Genomic DNA, 18,398 nt, shown 5'->3' on the forward strand with positions numbered 1-18,398 from the left:
ATCTAATTGTTTATGAGTTTAGGAGAACACTTAGTCACGCAATGCATCATGGTTAAGCTGTATTTCTGGATATCAGCATAGCACCGCCCACTATCCCATACTGCCTCGCTCATTCACTTTCACGGTCACTGCAATAGATGAGGCCACAGGAAACGGAAGCCAGACCGGAAGTTGGCGATAATCAGAGATTGCGCGTCCCTGTCAGCTTTAAGGGGTCCCCTCCTCACAGAGACAGGGGCCGGAGCGGGGACCCCCCGAACAAGGCATAGGTAGGCTGTGGCGCATACACATGACCGTGGCAGAGGACTGTATGGTGTCAGGCTGGTTGCAGCTAATAATGTGCTTTCAGCGCAGGGTCCCTAGCTGGAGGCTGTTACTGCGCATGACTGTGTGAAGGGACGAGGCTGTAGCTTCTCCTGTCATTACTGTGCTCCTGCAATGTATCACTGTGCTGATTCCTTCTTTGTCTTTATGTTCTAAGGATTCATCAAGATGTCTGAGAATCAGGGAAATATTCCTATTAATAACACTAACGGAAACCGGGTTCGTACCCCCAATCTTAACCAGAACCCCCTGATCAACGTGCGGGATCGCCTCTTCCACGCGCTCTTCTTTAAGATGGCAGTCACCTATGCCCGGCTCTTCCCGCCATCATTCCGCAGAATCTTTGAATTCTTTGTCCTTCTTAAGGTACGTGCCTATAACATCCCTTTTATTCCATACTGCTTGGTGGCTTAGGCCAGCCTTTCTGAGCACGTACCGCCATGTCTGGACCGCCCGTGAGTCCCACCTCCTTGAGCAGCCTCATAGACTCCCGTGTCCTGGCGTATTTGGACCGTGAATGCGAGAACGGTATTATCTGAAGGTTATCAGGTGTTTTGTCTGGTTTCATTATGAATAAGGTCTGTCTCAGATTTAAAGGGGTCTCCAGTGGTGTTCGTTTTTACTTCCAGGCAGACCGTGTGCTGTAAGCAATATGGCAGTACCGTCATTGCACTGTGTTCTGAATTCAGCCATGAAGGGGATGCCTGGCGAAAACGATACCACCAGTCCACAAGATAGATGATAACTTGCTGATCACTGAATGTCCGACTTCTGGGACCCACCACAATCGGCATCACAAGGGACTTTTACAACGGTGCGGTATCCAGTCAATGGCGTTTTGTGATGGGCATTAAATATCCCTTATTCTGCTGATTGATGCAGGCTTCAGAGGTTGGACTCCCGCAGATCAGCAAGCCGTCACCTATCCTACGGACTGGAGATAATACAGCAAATGGTAGGTTAGGCCTCATTTAGAAACCAGTGACTTTTCTGGTATTCAAAAAGCCATTCAAGTGTCATTTTGTTACGCGGTTTTCATCAATAGTTTGGCAGTGGCACTTATTGCCATCAGTGATTCTTCTTTTGTGCAAAAATGCAGAAATTGCAGAGCTTCTCCTGTGGATTAAAGTGTTAAAGGTAGAAAGCAGAGGGATGACTATTTGTGGTTTCAGTGTATTTCACTGACCGATAGACTTCAGGGGATAATAATAATTTTATTTATATAGCGCCAACATATTCCGCAGCGCTTTACAAATTACAGAGGGGACTTGTACAGACAATAGACATTACAGCATAACAAAAAACACAGTTCAAAACAGATACCAGGAGGAGTGAGGGCCCTGCTCGCAAGCTTACAAACTAAGAGGAAAAAGGGGAGACACGAGAGGTGGATGGTAACAATTGCTATAGTTATTTGGACCAGCCATAGTGTAAGGCTCGGGTGTTCATGTAAAGCTGCATGAACCAGTTAACTGCCTAAGTATGTAGCAGTACAGACACAGAGGGCTATTAACTGCATAAAGTGTATGAGAACATGATGCGAGGAACCTGATTATGGTTTAAGATTTTTTTTTTCTTTTTTGAATGGGCCACACAGGGATAGTTAGGTTAATGCGTTGAGGCGGTAGGCCAATCTGAACAAATGCGTTTTTAGGGCACGCTTAAAACTGTGAGGATTAATTGTATTAACCTAGGTAGTGCATTCCAAAGAATTGGTGCAGCACGTGTAAAGTCTTGCTCCAATCTGTCCTGAATGCTGCTGCCAGGATCATATTCCTCACCAATCGGTACACCGATGCCTCTACCTTGTGCCAGTCATTACACTGGTTACCCATCCACTCCAGAATCCAGTACAAAACTACTACCCTCATCCACAAAGCACTCCATGGCTTAGCACCACCCTACATCTCCTCTCTGGTCTCCGTCTACCACCCTACCCGTGCCCTCCGCTCCGCTAATGACCTCAGGTTAGCATCCTCAATAATCAGAACCTCCCACTCCCGTCTCCAAGACTTTACACGTGCTGCGCCGATTCTTTGGAATGCACTACCTAGGTTAATGCGATTAATCCCCAATCCCCACAGTTTTAAGCGTGCCCTAAAGACTCATTTGTTCAGACTGGCCTACCGCCTCAATGCATTAATGTAAGGGTATGTTCACACGTTCAGGATTTCCATCCTTTTTTTTTCAGGACAGTTTTTTTAAAAAACTGCAGCTCTTGGCAGAAAACGCAGGTCCTTTTTTTGGTCCTTTTTTTGTCCTTTTTTGATGCGTTTTTTGATGCGTTTTTTGATGCGTTTTTTGATGCGTTTTTTGATGCGTTTTTTTATGCAGTTTTCTATGCAGAGACTGTGTGTTTCCTAGGAAGCTTTTTAGGGCTAAAATGGCTGAAAATACCCTAACCCTACCCCTAACCCTACCCCTACCCCTATTCTAACCTTAGTAAAAAAAAAAAAAAAAAAAATTCTTAATTTTTTTATTGTCCCTACCAATGGGGGTGACAAAGTGGGGGGGGGTGTCATTTACTATTTTTTTATTTTGATCACTGAGATAGGTTATATCTCAGTGATCAAAATGCACTTTGGAGCGAATCTGCCGGCCGGCAGATTCGGCGGGCGCACTGCGCATGCGCCCGCCATTTTGCAAGATGGCGGCGCCCAGGGAGAAGACGGCCAGATGGACACCGGGACGCCGGGTAAGTATAAGGGGGGGAGATTAGGGCACGGGGGGGGCATCGGAGCACTGGGGGGGGGCATCGGAGCACGGGGGGGCGGGATCGGAGCACGGGGGGGGGGGGGCAGCCACACTCCGCCCACGCACTTCCGCCCGCTCCCCCGCACTTCCTGCTGCAGCGGTTCTGCACATCAAATCGCAGTAAAACCTGCAGATATATTTTTGATCTGCGGGTTTTACTGCGATTTTGACCTCACAATGGAGGTCTATGGGTGCAGAACCGCTGCGGTTCAGGAAAAAGAAGTGACATGCTCCTTCTTTTTTGCCGCAGCTATTCTGCGCGGCTTTTTAAACGAAATTACGGACCATGTGCACAGCAGTAACTGTTTTCCATAGGGTTACATTGTTATGTACCCTGCCTGGAAAACTGCTGCGGAACCGCAGCGGCAATACCGCTGCGGTTCCGCAGTAAAAAACGCACTGTGTGAACATGGCCTTAGGATCCCTATTTAAAAAAAAAAAAAAAGAAAAAAAAAAAAAATTGTTCTCATTCACTTTATGCAGTTAATAGCCCCCTGTGTCTGTACTGCTACATACTTAGGCAGTTAACTGGTTCATGCAGCTTTACATGAACACCTGAGCCTTACACTATGGCTGGTCCGAATAACTATAGCATTTGTTACCATCCACCTCTCGTGTCTCCCCTTTTCCTCATAGTCTGTAAGCTTGCGAGCAGGGCCCTCATTCCTCCTGGTATCTGTTTTGAACTGTATTTCTGTTATGCTGTAATGTCTATTGTCTGTGCAAGTCCCCTCTATAATTTGTAAAGCGCTGCGGAATATGTTGGCGCTATATAAATAAAAATTATTATTATTATTGGAGATGGGAGTGGGAGGTTCTGATTATTGAGGATGCTAACCTGAGGTCATTAGCGGAGCGGAGGGCACGGGTAGGGTGGTAGACTGAGATCAGAGAGGAGATGTAGGGTGGTGCTGAGCCATGGAGTGTTTTGTGGATGAGGGTAGTAGTTTTGTACTGGATTCTGGAGTGGATGGGTAGCCAGTGTAATGATTGGCACAGGGTAGAGGCATCGGTGTAACGGTTGGTGGGGAATATGATCCTGGCTGCAGCATTCAGGACAGATTGGAGCGGGGAGAGTTTGGTAAGAGGGAGGCCGATTAGTAGAGGGTTACAATAGTCCAGACGAGAATGAATGAGTGAAACGGTGAGAGGTTTTTGCAGAGTCGAAAGTAAGAAAAGGGCGAATTCTAGAAATGTTTTTGAGATGCAGATAAGAAGAGCGAGCCAGTGATCGGATGTGGGGGGTGAATGAAAGCTCGGAATCAAGTATTACCCCAAGGCAGCGGGCATGATGCTTGGGAGTAATGGTGGAACCACAAACGGAGATGGCAATGTCAGGCAAAGGTAGGTTAGTAGAGGGAGAGAACACGAGGAGTTTAGTTTCAGATAGAGTGAGGACATGATGTTAGAGACAGCGGTAAGACAATCACTGGTGTTTACTAAAAAGGCAGGCGTGATATCAGGAGAAGTTTATAATTGGGTGTCGTCAGCATAGAGATGGTACTGGAAACCAAATCTGATTTTGTCCAATAGGGGCAGTATATAAAGAGAAGAGGAGGGGGCCTAGGACTGATCCTTGAGGAACCCCAACAGTAAGGGGAAGGTGAGAGGAGGGAGAACCAGCAAAAGATAGTGAAGGAGCGGTCAGAGAGATAGGAGGAGAACCAGGAGAGAACGGTGTCCTTGAGGCCGATGGAGCGGAGCATAGTGAGGAGGAGCTGATGATCCACAGTATCGAATGGTTGCGGAGAGATCCAAGAGAATAATTTCACAGGGGATCAAGTCAAAGAGGTCAAAAAACAGATGAAACGTGAGGCCATCCGTCTCAATCCGTCGCTAATACAAGTCTAAAAGAAAAAACGGATACGGCGGCAATTTATGCCGGATCCGTTTTTTTTTTTTTTCAAAATTTGCCGGATTGTGCCTGACGGCAAAAACCTGATGTGTGAAAGCAGCCTAAGGGGGATATCCAGGACTTTAAAGGGAAGGTACCGCGTTTGTAGATCATTAATTAATCAATGTAATGTAGCATAACATGCTGTTATAACCCAGATTTGAATGCATGTAAAACAGATTTCGTGTGATATATGAGTAGAAAGAATGCACTGGGGGCTGACATCTTGGTTTTGCAGCAGTAGCACGTCACTATCCGTGTCAGATTACGGCACCCCATGGACATAGAAGATAATAGACCGGCTCGGACCCTATCTGTAACATTGCAGCAGCATTAGCAGTGAGCTGGGCACGCCTCTGTGGGCTGCACAACTCACTGCTGTAGGTGTGACTAGCTGCCATTTTATTATAGTCCAGTGCTATTTGTTGAGCTCCACTTACTCTCTATCACAGGACAGAAGCGCTGACTGCTCCTCTGTACTCCAGGCACTGCAGGTTCTGGGCAGACATCCTCTGCTCTCACACTCTGCCGTGTGTGCTTCCCTCTGCTCTGTCTCCACCTCCCCACAATCCCAGTGATCTCTCCCCCTGTGTCGCTCTCCCTCTCTGTGCGGCGTGGGGGGGGTCTCTGTGCGGCGTGTGGGGGGGTCTCTGTGCGGCGTGGGGGGGTCTCTGTGCGGCGTGTGGGGGGGTCTCTGTGCGGCGTGGGGGGGTCTCTGTGCGGCATGTGGGGGGGTCTCTGTGCGGCGTGTGGGGGGGTCTCTGTGCGGCGTGTGGGGGGTCTCTGTGCGGCGTGTGGGGGGTCTCTGTGCGGCGTGGGGGGGGCTCTGTGCGGCGTGGGGGGGGCTCTGTGCGGCGTGGGGGGGTCTCTATGCGTGTGTGCAAGCATCGTCCGATGGGACTACAAGTCCCATCGGACGATGCCTGCTACAATGACAGTGATTGACACATTAGCCAATTATGGGACAGTAATAGTCCCATCATCCGGCTAATGTGTTGAATGAAAAAAAAAAAAAAATACTCCATACATACTCCATATATACTCCATACATACGTGCTACATACATGCATGCTACATACATACATGCTACATACATGCTACATACATGCATGCTACATACAATACATTCATACATCCTTTTTTTTCTGCCAGATCAGGTTTTTTGTCCATCGGATCATTTTTTTCCCGCCTGATCCGTTTTTTTTCTGCCAGATCGTTTTTTTTTTTTTTCATCGGATCCTTTTTTTTCCGCCAGATCTGTTTTTTTTTTTCCACAAGTTCCTTTTTTTTTCTGCCAGATCAGTTTTTTTCCGCCGGATCCGTTTTTTCCCGCCAGATCCGTTTTAGGCTAGAAGCTGGCACAACTCGATCGGCTCTGCTACATTGCAGCGATCATCAGATTGCTGCTCCGTAGCTGAATTACAGGCTTGCTATGAGTGCCGACCACAGGGAGGCGCTCACAGCAGGCCGGCATCAGTAACCATAGAGGTCTCAAGGACCTCTATGGTTACCATCCTGACGCATCGCCAACCCCTAATCATGTCACGGGGGTGGACGATGCGCTCATTTCTGGCCACGCGGCTGGAAGCGGTAGTTAAATGCCGCTGTCAGCATTTGACAGCGGCATTTAACAGGTTAATAGTAGCGGGTGAACTGCGATTTCACCTGCCGCTATTGCGCGCACATGTCAGCTGTACAAAACAGCCGACATGTCGTGACTTTGATGTGGGCTCAGCGCCGGAGCCCACATCAAAGGAGGAGACACGACATGCGCAGAACCTGTTGCGTTTTTTACTGCGATGCGTTTTTTCCCCAGAAAAAACGCAACATATGCACAAAAATTGCGGAATGCATTATAAATGATGGGATGCATATGTATGCATTTTTAAATTGTTTTTATCGCATTTTTATAGCGAACAAACGCAAAAAAATGCGAAAAATCCTGAACGTGTGCACACAGCCTCAATGTGTATCTCCCCATCATACTCCATATGTGTCTCACTCATCATACTTCACGTCTCTTTCTCTCCCATCAGTCACTCTTAGCCATACAATGTATCTCTCCCCTCCCTCCATAATGCCTGGCCATTCACTGCAGACCTGGAGCTCCTTCTTATCTTCTTGAGGGATGAGTCCCAGACAGCTCCTAATGCTGCTCCATGCACACCACATGTCTTCACTCTTCTTGGGTCCAGATGCTGCTGAGCCCACTGTGTTCTGCTCCTCTGTAAACGAACTGTCACTCTGATGCAGTAACTGCTGGTGATAGCAGGTCACAGGGCAGTCACACACAAAATGGTGCTGCCCTGTGATGCTGCTCTTCATTCTTACTGTTGGGGCAGTAACTGCTGACATCACCATTTCCCTCCCCTTTTGGGTGGTCTAATATCCCTGGGGCAGAGCTGCTAAATCTTACTATAGCTGCTTGAGGTCTAAAACGGAAAATGCTCCCCCTAGTGGTAAATATGTATATTTGTAGAAAAATATATATTTTTCATATAGAAATGTTTGCAAACAGTGCAAACATTGCATTAATACATTTTAATTACTATTTTAAGCTTAATTTCACAAAAAAACAAAATACAAGAAAACTGGTGGCACCTTCCCTTTAAAAGAAAAAAAAAAATAAAGGCCATCGACCGTTCCTGACGGAGATTCAGCTACTCCCTGTCAACCGAGTAACAGCTTGTCTTTCTGTTGACAGGGCGAACTTCTGCCATCCTGATGATTGAGAGCCGACTTCCCCATAATTAGGCAGCGGAAGCCAGCTGTCAATCATGATGCCAGAAGTCTGCCCTGTCAGCAAAAAGAAACTGTTGCTCTGTTGACAGGGAGTAGCTGAATCTGTCAGGAATGGTCGTTGACCGGCGCTGGGTACAACAGGCTGGTAGTTGCATCTGTTAGCAACTGCATGCATTTTTTTCTTGTAAGGCAATAGCCTTTTATAGTACAGTTTAGTAGTAACTTGCCTGTATTACTGAAGTGCATGCACCTATTAGCGATCTTTCCCCTCTCTACAGTACTCTAGTTACAGCTCCTCAGGGCTGGTATGGGGTCAAGTTTTCCCCTTTTTAGGTTGGTTTCACACGTCCTGATATTTCTGGTACCGGAGATAAGTGTCTGTGTGTGTAATACTTGTGGCACAAGTGTGGCAACCATATGCCGCATCAGTACCACCCAGACGGGTGCTAGGGAAGAAGCGCTACAGCAAGTGCTGTTCCCCGATGCTGGGTGCTGAAGATGGCTCTCATCATTCTCCCCTGCTCTGTCTGTGAGCATGGGAGAATGCCGAGAGTTATATTCAACTGATAACAATGACAGCAAGCTGTGGCAGATGGGACTATTACTCCCATCAGCCTACACCTGCTGCTGCTAATAATAGTGAGCGCAGGAGCGGCTGATGGAAGTATTCATCAGCCAGCTATTGTGCTGTAAATAAAGTCGTGGGGCCCCTCCATTTTTTATATCCAGTCTTGCTAAAGCAGACAGCTGGGGCTGGTATTCTCAGGCTGGTAAGGGCCTATTGATATAGACCTACCCCAGCCTAAAAATAGCAGCCCGCAGCCGCCCAGAAAAGGCACATCTATTAGATGCGCCAATTCTGTCGCTTTGCCAAGCTCTTCCTACTTGCCCTGTAGCGGTGGCAAGTGGGGTTTTTATCTGTTGGATTTGTCACCTTTGTATAGTCAGGTGACATCAAGCCCACAGCTTAGTAATGGAGAGGCTTTTATAAGACGCCTACCCAGTATTAATCCTATAGTTACGTGGTAAATAAAGACAGCCAGAACAAAGTATTTTATTAGAAACTAGATGGTGGCCCGATTCTAACGCATCGGGTATTCTAGAATATGCATGTCCACGTAGTATATTGCCCAGTCCACGTAGTATATTGCCCATCCAGGTTTGTCACAGGTTAAAATATAAACATATACTCACCTTTCCGAGGGCCCCTTGTAGTCCATGGCAGCTTCCGGTCCCAGGGTTGGTATGAGTGCAGGACCTGTGATGATGTCGCGGTCACATGACCGTGACGTCCTGGCAGGTCCTTCTCGCGCAGGGCCTGTGATGACGTCGCGGTCACATGACCGTGACGTCATGGCAGGTCCTTCTCCCATACCATCTTTGCCACTGGAACCTGCAACGGAAGACGGCGGCCGGCGCGAGTGACTACGGATGGTGAGTATAGCAGTTTTTTTTATTATTATTATTTTTAACATTACATTTTTTACTATTGATGCCGCATAGGCAGCGTCAATAGTAAAAAGTTGGGGACACACAGGGTTAATAGCGGTGGTAACGGAGTGTGTTACCCGCGGCATAACGCAGTCCGTTACCGCCGGCATTAACCCTGTGTTAGCGGTGACCAGAGGGGAGTATGCAGGCGACAGGCACTGACTGCGGGGAGTAAGGAGCGACCATTTTCTTCCGGACTGTGCCCGTCGCTGATTGGTCGCGGCAGCCATGACAGGCCGCTGCCGAGACCAATCAGCAAATGAATAACCGTGACAGAAGGACAGACAGACAGACGGAAGTGACCCTTAGACAATTATATAGTAGATTAAATAAAAATGGAAAACTGTTTTGTTTTAAAATATCAAACAGTTATACTAACCTAATTCCACAGATACCCTTGTCTCCTGTAATAAACCAAAAATAAAAAAAAGCAATAATATCCCTCTCCTATCCGATGTTTTGTCCCACGCCGTAATCCATGTCTGGGGAGAAAGTCTTCTCAGCAGATTAGCGTGAGAATTTTTCACAGTAATCTGCTGTGAAGACACTGAGCTTGAACTGCAGTGACCTCATCACCGGTTTTTTCCCATGGTGCTGAGGTCACCACAGTTCATTGGTCTGGCTGGGAATGCAGCCGGCGGTAGTGCTGGGACTTGATGTGAGAGACTCGCGCAAGTTTCTCGCATTGAACTCGTAAGTGTGACCCCGGCCTAACCTGGATAATCAATTTGCCAGGTAATTTTTACCATATAATGAATGCTGTAAATAAAAAAAGAAACAATTGCTGACTTGGGACTTTTTAAATTTTTGTGCCTTTCAATATATCACATGATAAAGTGTGTTGTGTCCTTCAAAAGTAAACTTTAAGGGTTTATTTGAGACAATTTAAAGGCCTCAACTTAAGATAGGCTTTTAAAGGTAGTCGGGTTGGGGTCCCACATTACACGCCTTCCATAATCTCTGGTTTGAGGGGGTCACTGGCTCCAGTGGACATTCCACGCCTTTTATTATTGACAGACACAATTCTGTGGTTTTAGTAGCAGCTCTATGTGCTAATACAATTCATTAAATCTTCATCCAATTCATGTAAGTAGGATTGACCTATAATACCAGGAACAGTCATTGATAAAACAACAGATAAACATTGAGGTTGAAGCTTCGACCCCCACCTATCAAATACCGTAAAGATCTAATTTGAAAATTCTGGGTATCCCCTTTAAGAAGCAGCAATTCCTTTTTATAGGCACCCCTCTGGATTTAGAAATGACATACTGCCAGTAATGGTTTGAAAATATGGTTGCTGAGTTGAGAACAGGCTGCCTCACCATCCAGGAGGTTCTGAAGGTAGAAGATAAGGGAAATGAGATGCACAGACTATAAGGGTGTCAGCCAGCTGCTTGCTCCAATCTGAACATATGTTTGGGGAGGAATCACTATGAGCCGAGCTTACCGTATTCAGATAATGGTTGCCTAAGAGTTCTTTCACACTTCAGTTGTGTGGCGTCAGTTAGTTCCGACATCGTGGCGGATCGACGGATCCGTCAAATTTGGTGGAGAAACGGTTCTAACGGATCCGTTTTTTTGACGGATCAGCTGCCCCGATCCGTTAAAAAAACAGATCCGTTAGAACCGTTGCGACCGTTTTTTACATCCGTTGTAACCGTTTTTTGACGGATCCGTTTTTTAAAAGGGGAGGATTTCAATGTGATTGGCTACTGGATACTACTGGAAAACTATATATAGCGTGTATTTACACCACATCTTTGAAAGGTTGTAGAGAAAGTGGCAGAAATGGAAGGAGTCCTGGCGAACATTGCAAAGATCTATGCGGATTTTACTTTTGAGGCAAATCAGTTGGCAGTCAGCGTTCGAGAGAGGGAGGAACAAAGACTGCGCATCCTACGGCAGCGGCGGAAGAGAAGGCTGTGGATCCATCCCATCACAGCACAACGTATGACCCGTGGTGTTTATTCCACGCTTTACATGGAACTAAGGGAAAACCCTCAAAAGTTCTTCAATTATGTGAGGATGAGAGCTGAAAATTTCGAGTTTTTATTGGGCTATGTGGAAGACTGTATACGGAGACGAGACACCCAGATGCGATTCTCAATATCACCAGCAGAGCGTCTCATGGTGACTATTCGGTAAGTAATTTTTTTTTTAAATGATTCTCATTCATCAGACTTATAACTGTAATGTTGTTTTTTGAATTTTTTTATTAATTATTGTCTTTTCGTTTTGTTAACAGATTCCTTGCAACTGGAGAGTCGTTCTCATCCCTCCATTTTCAGTATCGACTTGGGATATCCACCAGCTCGGGGATCATCAGAGATACCTGCCGGGCATTGTGGGAGTGCCTACAAGTGGAATACATCCCAGAGCCATCACAGGAGAGGTGGCTGGAGATCGCCCAAAATTTTCATCAAATTTGCCAGTTTCCAAATTGTGTTGGAGCAGTTGATGAAAAGCACATACGGATCGTCAAACCTTCAGGCTCTGGATCACAGTTTTATAACTATAAGAAGTACTTCTCTATTGTGTTGATGGCCATAGCCGATGCACAATGCAAGTTCATCGCTGTTGATATCGGTGCGTATGGACGCGCAAATGATTCACAAATCTTTAAAAATTCACCAATGGGGCGCCGTTTATATGGAGAGACATTTGATTTTCCGCCCGCTAGACCTCTCCCTGGAACCACCGGTCCACCATTACCATTTGTTTGTGTTGGAGATGATGCCTTCCAGCTTTCCCCACACTTGCTGAAACCCTTTGGAAGTAGTGGACTGACCCAGAGGAAAAAAATTTACAATTACCGCTTAACCAGAGCACGAAGAGTAGTGGAATGTGCTTTTGGCATCTTAACTGCCAAATGGAGAGTCCTGCTAACTGCAATTAAACTGCAGACTGAAACTGTCGATGATGTGGTCAAAGCGTGCGTTGTCCTGCACAATTTTGCTTTATCAAAAGAACAAGTTTCCCTGGAGGATAATGTTTCTGAAAGCACCTTACGGGATTACCAAAACCCCACTTTTCGCAGTCCAGTAGCAGTCTCCAGAATGCGGGACAGTTTTGCAGACTACTTCATGTCTCCTGCAGGATCAGTTGACTGGCAGTATGAAATGGTGTAAAAAATTTTTTCTTTTTACACTTGTAAAAATACCATTTTTTGTTTGCTAACAAAATCTTTGTACTTTAATGCAGCATTGTATGTTTTGCAACGGTACCCTTTAAACACTGTTATTGTTACTATTGCCATAACCTTGGTGATTTAAAAACTTTACAAAAAAAAAAAGAGAAAGACAATAAAATTGTTTTTAAACCAAAAAACTTTATTTACAGATTCTCATAGTTTGGGGTGGAGAGAGTGGGGGACAGGACATCACGGGGAGGAACAGAAGTAGAATGGGTGGTGAAAACATGAGGTTGTGTAGAGAGTTGAGGTGCAGATGTGGTGTGTGGGAGGTATGAAGGTGTTGGTGGGATTGGGAACGGAGAAGTTAAAGGGGAAGAATGGAAGGGGGACGGTAAAAACTGGGAAAGACTAAGGGGGGAAGGAACAAATGACGAAGGAGTAGAATGGACGGGAGGAGGACGGACGGGAGGAGGACGGACGGGAGGATAGACGGTGGATTGAGAGGGGAAAGGTGTTGACACATGAAGGGTAGGTGGAGGGGCATGGGACATCGCCTGCGCTAGAGCAGTGTGGCAGCCTTGCATCACATGCATCTGCAGGTCAGGAGTTAGATTTTCCATGTGCCTGAGGACCGACTGAAAAAAACAGTGTCTTGGTGACTGATTTGCATCTGATTGCATCCTATCAAGACGACTGCTGAGTTCAAGTATGCTTTTGTTAAGCATATTGTACCCAGCAGACGTTTGCTCACTCAAAAGCTTGATGGCACTGTGAAAGGATGCATTCAGCTGCAAAAAGTCAGGCGCATAGCTCCTTTCCTGACCTCTCTGGCGCTGCCGTCCTGACCACAAAGTTGGTCTAGATGTTGCGGCAGTGGCAGAGGGGTGGGGTAAAGGGAACTCTAACTCATCACCTGCAGCTTCAAGTGACGAAGTCCGCCCTGCTGCTCCAGCGCTGGTGGATGAGGCTGAGGGATCAAACGAAAGGGAAGGTGCAGAAACAGAGGGGTCGACGTGGTCCCCGGTGGCGGACTCTTGAGGGATCGCTCCAGAGGGGTGCAACTCTGATGCAGGCTCCCGAGTGCTGCAGAAAGTGCTGTTAAAGAAGAAAAAAAAAAATAGTATCTGGATATTACAATTGCCCTTGCTGCAAAAAAAATTGAAGGTTACACATTTTTACAGTTTGACTGAAAATATGTGGTGTTGAATATTTACCTTCTGCTCAGCAGCGTCGACCGGAGGAACGACAGGGCTCTGGCATGTTTGTATCTGCTCCTGCGTCCTCTAGATCCACTCGGGGCCTGCATCTCCTTATTAAACTCCCTCTTGAAGCGATCCCTGAGTGACCGCCACCGCACGATAATCCTGTTACCTGGAAAGAGAAAGCAAAAATTGGTTACTATACACCACATTAAATCATTCTAACATAAGGTTATGAAGTGTGAATACTTACGCGCTAGATCCTGGGCCCCAGCATCGAGTTCCTCCCAGTTATCCATAACAGCACTGCACACTTCCTCCCATAGCCGTCGGGTGATTAACTGGTCAGCATGGCGGCGGTCCGACATGTTCCACAGCGGCTCCCGACTTTGTACTGCTTCGATAAGGGTGTTCACATCGATGCCCTCCTCTTCATCATCTTGTTCGGGAGCACGCTGTGAAGCCTAACAAAAAGATAAGAATAAAAAGGGAAAGATTACAACACATGAATTTTACATTTTACTAAACACCAAACCAAAAAGGAACTTACTCTTCGGCGACCGCCGCGATTATCATTCCGACGACTATGGGAGGTGCTTTGAGGAACTCTACGTCGAGCCCCGGATTGTGAAGACTAATTTAAAAAAAAAAATAAAATTAATAATGTTCTTTGATCGAGGCATATGTATTGTGTGCTGTGCTGAATGTTTGTGTTGGGTGTAGTGCATTGTATGTGAGGATCGGTCTGTTCAAAACTTACACTATGCGCTCCCGCTCCTTGTATTTCTCCACCCTGTCCGTCTCCTTCTGTTAGCCCCTCTGCTTCATATTCCTGTGAATACAGAATAAACACATAAAGGCTTAAAATACAATTGCCATTGTTGCACCAAAATAAAAAATTTATGAAGAAAAAAAATTAACACCTCAGTTTGCTGATGATGTGCTGGGGGGCTCTCAGAAGAAGACATTATGATCTTGCGTCTATCTTAGGTTGGTCGGTCCCTTGCTTGGGTCCTCTTGGTCCCTAGAATCTGTAAGCATAAAGGGAGTTCTAAGCTACTATACAAAAGGATAGATAGATAGATGCAGCTTTCAGGACTTTACACTTACATCTGTTTCCAAAACTTGGGGCTTGCGTATAGCTTGGGTCGGTCGGTCCCTTGCTTGGGTCCTCTTGGTCCCTAGAATCTGCAAGCATAAAGAGAGTTCTAAGCTACTATACAAAAGGATAGATGCAGCTGTAGGGACTTTACACTTACAACTTTTAAAAAAAAATGGGGAGCCTGCTTGTGTACGTCTTGGGTCAGTACCTACTACAGTACCTACAGTGCCAACTTATTTTTGATTTCCCCCACCACAAAAGAAAAAAAAAATTCTACCGTCAAACTTGATGCACAAGCTGCCAAACCCTCTACCTCCTGTTTCCCCACAAAAAAAAAACCCAAAAAATCCCTTTAAAACAACACCAAAACTACTTAGAACTTGATATGCGCAATGCGCATGCTGGTAAAACCCACCTAAACAAAGTTTAACCTTATAAAAAATGTTCCTCATTCGAAATTAAAATACCAATCCCCAAAATTGTTAATTATGATTACCCTACAGTTTGTATTTTCTAAAACCAGATAACATATTCTATAGCAAAGATTTGCATTACACATTTGTATATATAACCTTTACTGCATGTTTACCCAATATTACATTTATCTTGAAATGAGACTACTGACAGTTTTGTGAAATTTTTATTACTATATTTTTTTAAATTTTCTTTTTTTTAGGGTACAGTAGGAGCTACACTGCTCTTTATTTGAAATACAAGTACATTATGGAAAACAACAAAGATGCAGAACACATCACACATCATTTATACACACACACAAAACAAATTTTACACCACAGCTATTCAAAATACCAGCATAGTATGAAAAACATATAAACAGGGCAGGCAGGCACACGCACGCACGCACACACAGCCACCTTCTGTCTGTCCCTCGGCACTCTGCTTCTCTGCCCTGTGTAAGCACAGTGGCCGGAAAGCAGAGTGGTGACGTCACCGCTGTGCTCTGCTTTACGGCTGGCTGGCGCTCACAATGCAGAGAAGCACAGCATGGGGACAGACAGCGGAATTTACCTTTTTTTTTTTTTTTACTTTTACACTGGTAACCAGGGTAAACATCGGGTTACTAAGCGCGGCTCTGCAGTTAGTAACCCGATGTTTACTCTGGTTACCGGCATCGTTGGTCGCTGGAGAGCTGTCTGTGTGACAGCTCTCCAGCAACCAAACAGCGACGCTGCAGCGATCCGGATCGTTGTCGGTATCGCTGCAGCGTGTGACGGTACCTTTAGTAAATACATCAAAAATCAACATTAACCAATATGGCATTGACAAATGCACATGCAACCAACAAGATGCAAACAAACATACCTGCTAGCAGAGTCATAACGCAAGCATAACACATGAAAAGGCATAATATTGACGAAGGCATAATAAGGTGCAGGCACATGAACACATACATACAAAAGCACACAGCAGTACAAAAATACACACACACACGGCCATCAGTCCTCCAGCTGGAGCTTGATATATTCACAGTGGCAGGCCTCGGGGTGGATCTGGACTGTAGCAGGGCACTGGCTGTTGCAGGACAACGGCAGGCCTCAGGTTGGATTCAGGTTTTAAAAGCTCTTGCTGTACTCAGTACGTCATACACAAATGCACACACACACACACACACACACACACACACATATACACACACACACACACACACACACGCACGCTGGATGTCAGTACTCACATGGCTGTCTCAGGCAGGGTCTGGCTGGCACGGCCTCTCTGGCTGGCTGGCAGGGCCTGGCTGGCAAGGTCTTGCTTGCAGGGTCTGGCAGTGTGTCTCTGGCTGGCAGGGCCTCTCTGGCTGGCAGGGCCTCTCTGGCTGGCTGGCAAGGTCTTGCTGGCAGGGTCTGGCTGGGTCTCTCTTGCATTGAAGGGTCTGTCTTGCTGGCTGGTACATTTGGGAATGACCTGTCCTCTTTATATAGTTTTTGGGTTGTCTGGGCAAAGTATCCACTTTTTGGAGCATGCTCAATCAAAAAAATCGGATTGAGGCGACGGATCCGCCAAAAAGCGGATCGCGACGGATCCGTCGCCCATAGGCGCCCATTCTAAAAAAAGGCGGACACGACGGATCCGCCGTGGTCCGCCTTTTTGGCGGCGCCAAAAAACGTTACAAAGTCCGTCAATGTCTAGACAACGTCCGCCAAATATCGACGGATCCGTCGCATGGCGGATGGAACGGACGGCCATCTGCCACAATCCGTCTCTAATGCAAGTCAATGGGAAAATAGCGGATCCGCCAAAAAAAAATGGCGGATCCGCCATTTCACGAAAATGGCGGTTTTTGACTGACGCCGAAAGACTGAAGTGTGAAAGAGGCCTAAGTTGTATGGCCAGCTTTAGCTTAAGGTACCTTCACACATAACGATATTGTTAACGATATCGTTGCTTTTTGTGACGTAGCAACGATATCGTTAATGAAATCGTTATGTGTGACAGCGACCAACGATCAGGCCCCTGCTGGGAGATCGTTGGTCGCTGAATAAAGTCCAGAACTTTATTTCGTCACTGGACTCCTGCTGACATCGCTGGATCGGCGTGTGTGACACCGATCCAGCGATGTCTTCACTGGTAACCAGGGTAAACATCGGGTAACTAAGCGCAGGGCCGCGCTTAGTAACCCGATGTTTACCCTGGTTACCATCCTAAAAGTAAAAAAAAACAAACAGTACATACTTACCTACAGCTGTCTGTCCTCCAGCGCTGTGCTCTGCACTCCTCCTGTACTGGCTGTGAGCGTCGGTCAGCCGGAAAGCAGAGCGGTGACGTCACCGCTCTGCTTTCCGGCCGCTGTGCTCACACAGACAGTACAGCAGGAGAGCAGAGCACAGCGCTGGAGGACAGAAGGCTGTAGGTAAGTATGTACTGTTTGTTTTTTTTTACTTTTAGGATGGTAACCAGGGTAAACATCGGGTTACTAAGCGCGGCCCTGCGCTTAGTTACCCGATGTTTACCCTGGTTACCGACATCGTTGGTCGCTGGAGAGCGGTCTGTGTGACAGCTCTCCAGCGACCAAGCAGCGACGCTGCAGCGATCCGGATCGTTGTCGGTATCGCTGCAGCGTCGCTTAATGTGAAGGTACCTTTAGTCGCATTCTCCTACTGTCGTTTGGCTGATGGCCATCTACTATGTATGGGGTCTGTGGCCAGCTTTACAGAATCGTCGACGAATGATGTATTTATTTTGGACTATGTGAATGTGACAGATGAAGGCTTAGAAGGATCGACTGCTCGCTCTGTGTAATACTGGAGCTCTCCAATTATTTGTGTGCTATAATCTGTACTGTATTTCTGTTACATTGTGTAAACCTGTGATGTTGGGTTTGTGCTGCAGTTGTAGGCGAAAGGTTGGCCAGTAGTGTTCAGGTGATATGTATGTACTGAAAATCTGGACACCTAAACAATGCTTTGCTTTCTTTCTTTAGGCCCTTTTGGTTCTTTTTATTCTCGCATATATCCATATTGCATTTTCGCGCTCTCCTATCAACTGCTTAGAGCATGTGCGAGATAAATGGCCCAGAGATGGCATCCTGCGGGTGGAGATTCAGTTGAACTCGAGCAGAGCACCTATTTTCCTTCAGTTCTACGACAGCGACACTTTTCCTGGTTTGGTAAAAGAGCCCCTGGGTGAGGAGGATGGAGAAGATGACGAGGAAGAGATGAGTATGGACATGTACCAGAACAGGTCTATCAAGGTATACAATTATTTGACCAATGTACCGTATATCGTAAATGTTTTTCT

General features: G+C 46.3%; 1 protein-coding gene across 3 annotated transcripts in view; it reads left to right on the forward strand.

The window, feature by feature from the left end:
- The first annotated feature begins 136 nt into the window (after nucleotides 1-136).
- The window catches only part of TMEM259 (transmembrane protein 259), a 69,309-nt gene continuing 51,047 nt past the window's right edge, over nucleotides 137-18,398 (forward strand). For 2 of the 3 annotated variants that reach the window (XM_069740003.1, XM_069740022.1), the window contains exons 1-3: nucleotides 137-269; nucleotides 482-690; nucleotides 18,082-18,351. In XM_069740003.1, the coding sequence (XP_069596104.1) occupies nucleotides 493-690; nucleotides 18,082-18,351 (468 nt within the window). In that variant the 5' untranslated portion in view covers nucleotides 137-269; nucleotides 482-492. Of the gene's footprint in view, nucleotides 270-481; nucleotides 691-10,975; nucleotides 11,350-11,453; nucleotides 12,530-18,081; nucleotides 18,352-18,398 lie in introns of those variants that run through there. The other variant, XM_069740013.1, reaches the window with a different exon arrangement.

Source organism: Ranitomeya imitator, chromosome 1 (assembly GCF_032444005.1).
Source record: "Ranitomeya imitator isolate aRanImi1 chromosome 1, aRanImi1.pri, whole genome shotgun sequence".
In the NCBI taxonomy this organism is placed as follows: domain Eukaryota; kingdom Metazoa; phylum Chordata; class Amphibia; order Anura; family Dendrobatidae; genus Ranitomeya; species Ranitomeya imitator.